The sequence below is a fragment of the Coloeus monedula genome, assembly GCF_965178545.1.
Source record: "Coloeus monedula genome assembly, contig: HAP1_SCAFFOLD_330, whole genome shotgun sequence".
In the NCBI taxonomy this organism is placed as follows: domain Eukaryota; kingdom Metazoa; phylum Chordata; class Aves; order Passeriformes; family Corvidae; genus Coloeus; species Coloeus monedula.
Window position 1 is genome coordinate 93,528 of NW_028120616.1, and position 8,668 is coordinate 102,195.

The 8,668-nt window shown below is 54.5% G+C and overlaps 1 protein-coding gene across 1 annotated transcript; it reads left to right on the top strand.

The window, feature by feature from the left end:
- Positions 1–437: 437 nt before the first annotated feature.
- LOC309585785 (serine/threonine-protein kinase pim-1-like) lies at positions 438–2,307 on the top strand (the record flags this gene model as incomplete). The annotated part of the gene is made up of 5 exons (XM_082303646.1): positions 438–500; positions 592–642; positions 958–1,324; positions 1,703–1,879; positions 2,204–2,307. The coding sequence occupies exons 3-5, from the start codon at positions 979–981 to the stop codon at positions 2,305–2,307; spliced, it is 627 nt and encodes a 208-aa protein (XP_082159772.1). The 5' UTR covers positions 438–500; positions 592–642; positions 958–978.
- Between the last annotated feature and the right edge of the window lie 6,361 nt (positions 2,308–8,668).

An 8,668-nucleotide genomic window follows, 5' to 3' on the forward strand; every position in this document is an offset into this window, starting at 1 on the left:
GAGCAGCAGAGTCTCTGGCTGTTTCCAGTGCTTCTGAGGCCACGGCTTCAAAAAACCCCTCCCTGGTTTGCAGCTGCTCCTGACACCCCCCTGTGCGAGTCCTCGGGCTGTAGCCCCGGCAGTCCTCAACAGCAGAGTCCAGCCCACGATGCCGGGGACAGCGACGGTGCCGCCCTGCCCCGCTGCCCTCCGGCTCCTGCAGCCGCCTCTGCGCGCTCCCCTGCCCCAGCTCTGCCGCTCGCCAGCCCGACGGCTGCAAGGCGGTGGCCGCTGCCCGGCGCGCAGCAGGAAGCAGGTCAGAGCAACGTGGCCCGCGGTGGCTCGGCCCGCTTCACTCGCGGGCACTTGGCCGGAGGGGCCCTGGGCGCAAGGCTGATGGCTCGGTCTCGGTCGCAGGGCAAAAGAAGAAGCTGCAGGAGCTGTACCAGCTGGGCCCGCAGCTGGGCAGCGGTGGCTTCGGCACCGTTTTCTCGGGCATCCGCCTCTCAGACGGGAGCCCGGTAAGTGGCCCGGACGGCGGGGCGCGGGGGGAGGGCCAGGGGCGGGGCGGGGCAGGGCTTGAGCTCAGCCCCGTCTCTCGTGGGCTTGCAGGTGGCCATCAAACGCGTGGCCCGGGAGAGCGTCCTGCAGTGGTACGAGCTGGTGAGTGAGCGGGGCCCCCGCGACAGAGCGGGGCGCGGCGGGCAGGGATAAGGCCGGGCCCCGAGGGCGGGAGGCGGCGCAGGGCGGGGGGAGCGGGCGTGGGCTCAGCGTGCGAGCCGGAGCACGGCGGGCCCGGGGATGCCGAACACCGGTGGTGGGGCCGGGCAGGGGGGCACCCCCCAAGCATCCCCTGGGCGGGAGGAAGCCCAAGCACCAGGGAGGCTGCCCAAGGGGGCACTGGGGCATCCCAGGCGCGGGGCAGCGGAGGCACAGGGCAGCATCAGGCCTGCTGGAGGCACTGTCTCCTCCTCACAGCCCGACGGCACCCGTGTTCCCATGGAGATCGTGCTCATGGAGAAGGTGGGCTCTGGCTGCCACAACATCATCCAGCTCCTCGACTGGTTTGAGCTGCCTGACAGCTTCCTGCTGGTGATGGAGCGTCCGGAGCCATCGCAGGATCTCCTGGCCTTCCTGCTGGAGCAGGGGTTCCTGTGCGAGGAGATGGCGCGCTGGCTTTTCTGCCAGGTGCTGGAGGCCGTGCGGCACTGCACCGCCTGCGGCGTCCTGCACCGGGACATCAAGCCGGAGAATCTCCTCGTGGACCCGGAGAGCGGCGACCTGAAGCTCATCGACTTCGGTTGCGGCACCTTCCTCCAGGAGCAGGCCTTCACGCGATTTGCCGGTGAGCCCACAGGCCGGGCCCCGCTCCCAGTGCCAGGCACTGCACAGCCCCGTTCCCTCCTGGGCTGCGGGGTGCGGCATTCAGCCGGCTGCCGGCTGCCCTTTGGCACGGGCCAGATGCTGTGCCCCAGGAGCCGGCTGCCAGCCCTGCCCACAGAGGGGGGCTGCCAAAGCCAGGCCCCGGCCGCTCGGCTTGGCAGGCCTGCAAGGGCTTGGGCTGCTCCGCTGGCCTTGTTTGCCTTGAAGAATGGTTTCCTGGCTTTGGCCAATTGGCTGGGGGACGCCCGGTGGCCTCGGGGGGAAGTTGTGGCCACCGGTGCAGCCCCTGCTTCTGGAAGCCAGCAGCCTGCGCCTGGACAGCGCTGCCTGTGTCCCCTAGGAACACACGTGTACAGCCCACCCGAGTGGATCTGCCTTGGCTGCTACCACGGCCATTCGGCAACCATCTGGTCCCTGGGCGTGCTGCTGTACGTCATGGTCTGCGGGAACATGCCCTTCCAGGAGGACCGTGACATCGTGTCGGGGCAGCTCTTCTTCTGGCAGCAGGTCTCTCCAGGTTGGTGTCCAGCCTTAAGAAGGCAGGCTTTGGCAGATGGCACCGCGCAGCCCAGCGTGGCCCTCACGCAGCTCCGCGGGAGGCCCATCTGCCCTCAAGGGCTGGCCGCAGGAGGCGGCCCGTGACGACGGGGTCGGTGTGGCCCGCTTGGCTGAAGGAGGTGGCGCGTGTCCTGCCGTGCCACTGTCCCGCAAAGGGCAGAGTCAGCCGGGAGGCCGGCACAGCTCTGAGCACACGCAGCACGGCCCGGGCCTTGTGGGCACCGGGAGCAGCTGGGCAGGAGCCTTCTGCAAGTGACCGGCGCTTTCTGGCTTCTCTCCCCAGAGTGCCAACATCTGATCCGCTGGTGTTTGTCCAAGCACCCCGCGGACAGGCCAGCGCTGGAGGAGATCTTGCGCCACCCTTGGGTGCGGGGCAGGCGTCTTTGATGCCTTGCCGGAGCCTCTGCAGCACCCGGTTACCGAGTCCCACGCAGGACTGAGGGCTCGAGAAATAAAACAACCACAAGCCCATGCCGCGGTGTCAAGTCTGGTCCTGGTTAGCAACTTCAGCTAAAGAACCCTCTTGGGAAAAGGGGTAATCAGAGTGTTCCCTTCAGCCTTTGTCAAGCTTTTGATGCCTTTCCTCAAGGCGTCATGGCAGTTTTGTGTCTTCAAGCACAGGCTGTAGTACAGGTAGGAGGGACTGTAACCAGCCAAGAAATGCAACAGTGAAACAACAGCTGCCCTTTCAAACTGACGCGGCCACTTGGGTTCACCAGAAGTGATACGTGGGCTCATGTGTGCATTCCAAGGGCCAGTGGGTGTCAGGGACGGAGATGCTGCTCAGGTTCCAAAGCTGTGACAAAAAGCAGAAGCACCAGAATGTCATTTCAGGTCAAGCCCTAATGAACTCTTGCTCTTTCTTCCCCTCACACTGGCAGCAGGCAAATGCAGCCCAGTCTGCCTGGATTCAGGGGACAGCAGCGTCTACAGGAGCTGTGCAGGGATGCGCAGATGCCGAAAATGTCTCTGGGACAGATGGGCACCTCCAGCAGGCTCAGCCTCCCACACTGGGGCAGGGAAAGAGCGTGAGGGGACCCCCGCTGCAGAGGAAGGAGCGGCAGAGAAAGTGATCCCTAGGGACTCCAAGGGAACCCCCCTGGTGTTACCAGCCTCTAACCCCGTCTCACATTCGGGAGTTGTGTTATGTAAGGGAGCGATTCTTGGTAACTTTGTTGCACCGTGTAGCCCAGAGCTTTAGAACACTGGGGGGAAGGAGTGGTATTTCTCCCCAGCTCCCTTCTGGAGACTTTGCTATGCCAACAAAGAATCACTGAATGCTCGCAGCACCTCCTGTCCAGCAGGGGAGGGAGACAAGGAAAAACAACCTCAAGTGGCCACAGACCTCCTCCTGCTTCTGCTGCATTTCACATTTTTCAGCCCCAGGAGGGCATCCATCTCTATTACCCTTTCTATTTGCTTCTACCCTTCCAGGAGATTTTTCTTTATAGCAGATGCTTTTCATGTTTAGAAACCACAGCATCCTCTGGGGGACAGGGAAACATTCCCACATACAGATGAGGGAATAGGCCCCTGAGAGGAGGCAGCTGCTTGAACAAGATCTAAAGCAGAAAGTGAATCCAGAGCATTTGTCTCTAGTTTTGTCTCTCTATTGAGCAGAACAGCACTAGATGATCTTCACTCACGTACAGTCATTTCTTACAACCTTATTGGCTCTAGCAGCCTCATAAAAGGAGTTCATCTGCAACCTGTGTCCTGCTGCCCTTGCTACAGGGACAAGGTGTCTGTGGCTTCAAAGCTCTAATCAGCCTAGGCTCTTCTTTCCTTTCTATGCATTGTGCTGGGCTTCCTGCATGGTTTAAAGAAACCAGAGAGTTTGGGAAACTAGTTCTGGAGGTACTGATACCAAACAGGTGCTGTGCTATAGTATGTGATAAATCAGTGTGTGTGGCATTGAGCAGAAGCCAGGCAGAATCAGGGAGAGCTGAAAAGCTTCTGATTACATCTGACCTGCCTGTTCCAGGGATTCTGTGATTCAGTGGAAGCCTGGGAACCAGAGGAGAGGCCTGAAACTACAGAAACCAAATAATTAAACATCTCTTTTTCAGACAACTTGCAGGAGAAGGAAAGATGACGCAGGAGTTGGGATCCAGAGACTAAAGGGCACCTGCTCTGCCCCAGTGTTATCGTCACTGCAGCTTCAGGATGTCTGGGGGTCCTTTGAGGCAGGTGAGGCTTGGGGAAATGCACAGAGCTATACCATATAGCTATACCATAAAGCATTCATGCCAACAGCAGAGAAGGCAAAGAGACACAGGAGATGATGGGTTTTTCCTTGTAAGCCTGAAGAAATTCACAGGAATCCCCATTTTCCCCAGCTTCCCTACAGTATCCGTGTTTAGACATCACCCTGCCTTGGAGGATTGTAGGTACAAAAATGCTGTTAGCGAGGATTTTCTTGTTATTTTCTAAGTCCATGAGAGATTTTTCTCTCTCACAGAAGAGGTAGCAGGGAATGTAAACAACCAAGCCACCTGCAACCTTGAAAAGTCTTGTTTATGGTAGAGTAGAAAAATATTTTGACAATGGATGTTTTAGGATTTTAGCCAATCGCCCCCAAGGGGTGGCTGGTCCTTTGTCCAATTAGACCATGAAAAAAAAAGTCTATAAAAGAGTTAGTAAAATAATTAAAGAAATCAATCTTGCTGCACAATTCCTGCCTGTTGGATCTTCTCCTCCTCTTCCTCCCTATGGCTGCGGGACACGGTGATACACCCTAGGGCCCAGGCCTGTGGTAATAGAGGATCCTCAAAAATCTCCCTTTATAGTGAGCAGAGAAACTGGTATTTCTCTGTAAGTGGCCACGATCCCCCTTGGCAGTGCAGCTGTTACTGCAATTTTACTTTGGGGAAGTTAAACACCAGTCTCATCTCTAAAAGCATCCTCACTCACTTTACAAAGTGCCTCAGGAAGGGTAAAAAGAGGGGCTTTAACACAAGCACACACCTGTTGGGGTCTCCTCCCCCGCCGTGTAGCCCTGGGAGAGGGGCCCTGAGGGCACAGACACGGGGGTTCCCTGCCCCTGCTCAGCCTCGTTCCCATTGCTTGGTTTGTGTTCCCTGCGCGGGCAGAAGGACCCTTGGTCTGGTGACTGGAACAGTTCCTGGGCACAGCCCCGGCCATGCGGCTGGAGAAATAAACATCTCTCTGAAACATCTACCAAGAATCCGTCCATATATATTTCCTTTCCACGGGACTCCTGGTTTGATATATGCATGTTGCAGTATCCCCACTGCAACATCATGGTGGATAATGCGAGCAGAATGATCCCCGATCCCTAAGCGACTGATTTGTGTGAGTAAACCCTGGAAACTTTGGATTCCTCTTCTTGGTTTTGCTTTGCTATTCCATGTCTAAACTATGGAGGAACCGTGGGAAGTCTCTTGGCTCTCAGAGCCGCATATGGACATTTATCTTAAACTTAAAAAGATTCTTGAACAATGATTTGTAAATTTTAGTTTGATTCAAGCTCAAAAAGAACTGAAACACTTCCTGGCATGGTTGTTTAAGAACTTTTTCTATGTTTCTTGGGATTTAATTCTTACCAAGGGCTTTTGGAAAACCGTTTGGACACAGTTAATATTTGAGTCAAAATATATGCAGATGGAAGAATATTTTCGTGAATATTATTTAATTTCCGAGACTGTTGAGCAATGTCAGCTGTGTCCTGGCGAAGGGAAGCCTGGCTCAGGGACCGTGCGGCCCAGGCCACGTGCACCGAGCGCTCTGCGAGCAGCAGCGAGGCAGTTCCCGCGTGCGGGCGGAGCCGCGGGAGCCGCAGTGTCGGCAGCAGAGCGAGGCGCGGTGGGACCCGGCGGTGCCCGCCCGGCCCCGCGCAGCGCGTGGTGGAGCGAGCCCCGGGAACGCCCGGCCGAGAGGGGCGGCACGCAGGCAGCGGCAGTGGTGGTGGAGCGGAGCCGCGCCCGGCCGAGACGCGCGCTGGAGCAGGGCACGGGGGGGCTGCCGCTCGGGGGCCCGGCCGAGACGTGGGTGCAGTGCCTGGCAGCGGCAGCGAAGCTGCGACCAGAGGAGGCAACACACGGAGAACTGAGCGGCGCGGCCCGGCCCGGCTCGCGCAGCCCCGAACGCGACCCCGGGAAGAGCGCGCAGGCACCAGCAGCCCTGACAATTCCAACGTGGGAGTGACCAAAAGAGAGAGCAAAGATGCAGCGAGACAGAAAACAGCAGCCACTCGGAAAAAGGAAAAGATCGTAGTAGCTAAGATCTTAGGGATAGTAAAATGGTATAATGTTTAGCAAAATTTTGGTTTTATAACAAGGTGTGACAACCAGCAAGACATATTCGTGCATAGAACTGCTATTAGAAAGAATAACCCTGAAAAATGCATCCCAAGCTTGGGAGATGGAGAGGTGGTGGAATTCAAAATTGTACTAGGTAGAAAAGGGTTACAAGCATCGCAGGTCACTGGGCCTGATGGTGTTCCTGTAAAAGGCAGTATATATGCTAAAAATCGTAGTCATGTTAGACAATATCTCCATTGTAAGCCCCCCCTACAGTCTCCCTTTCCTAATCCCACCTTTCCCTTTTACCCTATGTCCTATTACCCCCAGTGTATTCCCAATCCGTTTTTTCATCCATGGTTTCCCTCACAAAACCATGCTTTTGCCAATTGTTTCCCCAAAAATCCCTTTCCAATGCCGAGTGGGGGATGAAAAGGGGGAGGGAAGAAATTAAACCCTCTCCTGCCTCAGTTTCCCCACAAAGCATGCCTGGAGAGTTCTGTCTCCCTTCTGTCAGCCCTAAGATGTTCCACAGAATCTGTTTGGACATTTAAAGACTCAGGAGGGTGGCTTGTTTTGTCTTGAAACTGTTCTTGTTATGTTTATCCAGTTGTTTTCATTCTCCTTTTATTAAAATAAAACGGGTGAGGTGTTGGGGTCTCCTCCCCGCCGTGTAGCCCTGGGAGAGGGGCCCTGAGGGCACAGACACGGGGGTTCCCTGCCCCTGCTCAGCCTCGTTCCCATTGCTTGGTGTGTTCCCTGCGCAGGCAGAAGGACCCTTGGTCCGGTGACTGGAACAGTTCCTGGGCACAGCCCCGGCCATGCGGCTGGAGAAATAAACATCTCTCTGAAACATCTACCAAGAATCCGTCCATTATATATTTCTTTTTCCACGGGACTCCTGGTTTGATATATGCATGTTGCAGTATCCCCACTGCAACAACATACAGAGCACATAGAGGAAGCTTACCAGATTAAATACCAGGAGGGTGGTCTCTTTAACATCCAGGGGAAACTGAACATTCTCAAAAGATGACCTATCAAATTTAAAGGGAAGGGAAACCCCGTCTCCTCCTCCTCTAACAATCTGGGTGCAATTACTAATAAATTCCCAAAACAGGCTACTGAAGCTAGGACTGGGGTTACGACGGAGAAACCATTTATCATACACACCTCGAACAGCTGCCTGTACCTCTATCAACTTCTTATAAATCATTATCACCGAGCACAGCAAAATAGAAATCCTGATTCGTCTCCCTTCTCTGTAAAATTTACATATCAAGGACAAGATTGGAGCAAGTTGTGGATAGGAAAACAACCCTAGGGACCAAAAAAGCACCAGTACCGCAATGAAGCCTAAGGACCAGAAAGACATGAGTACATGAAGCCAGAGAGACATTATGAGCTCAACCAGCATGGTGACTACTTTACTCCAACACAGAATAAGTGAATTCAACCCAAAATGTAATTAGCACAGGTTTTTCACTTTCCTTCGAGCCACGCAGTTGGGCGCCACTAAATTTGTTCCAGTTTGGCCAAATTTAGAAATACATCCTCTGAGAGAAGGCACAACCACCCCTCCCCCACCAGGTTCGGGAAAAAATAAATTTTCCTCGAAGGAAAGTGAAGAAGATAAAACTACTTCTTTAACAAACACACAGGAAAGGAAAATAATGTTAACTGGTAAAATCTTTCGCTGTAGAGGAAAAAACCTGGGAAAGTGTTAGAGGCCTCCCTTTGGTGTCCTCAGAGCTGGGGCTTGGGCCGGGGCCAGGCCCTCTGTGCCCGGTGGAAAGTCCTCCTGATGTGCTCTGATGCTACAGCAATCAAGCAGTCCAGTAGAAAAGGGAAAAAATCTGAAATTCCAGGGAAGGAAAAGTTCAACTCTCAGTCTCTCTCCGGAGAACAAGAAACTGGAGAAAAACTGGCCAAAAGCTGACTGGAAAGCAGCAAGCCGGGTGCTTCCTCGCTCCCCTGCCGCAGCTGGGAAAAAAAACCCTGCTATCTTTATGTGACCTTGAACAAGCGGCAAACTGCTTTGAGAAAGTTTTGCTCAGTATTTTTTCCTTCCCCCTCTCAGGCTCAGTTTAGAGGCATAGAAAGGCACAAAAATTAATTTCTGGGCATAGGCAGCGATATGGGATACACATCATAAGGTCACCCCAAGACACCCAGGTAATCCAGGGAATCCATTGGCTGACCAAACAGCTCAAGAGGGTGCTGAAAAAGCTCTCCTTGCACTAATACCTAGCAGAAACTGGAATGTTCTGCAACAAAAACCAGATTCCAGTGATCAGGACAGGCAGTCAGCCCCAGCAGCAGCAGCAGCTATGGAAAATCCCAGCAGGTGATTGGTAACCCCGTGTGGGCAGGTAATTGTAGCTCCACAATTAATGTAGAACGGAACTCAAACATCAGGAAACACATGAGGAAATGGAGAATATGGTGGCCAGTTTACAAAGGCATCTAGTAAGCAGAAAAATGGC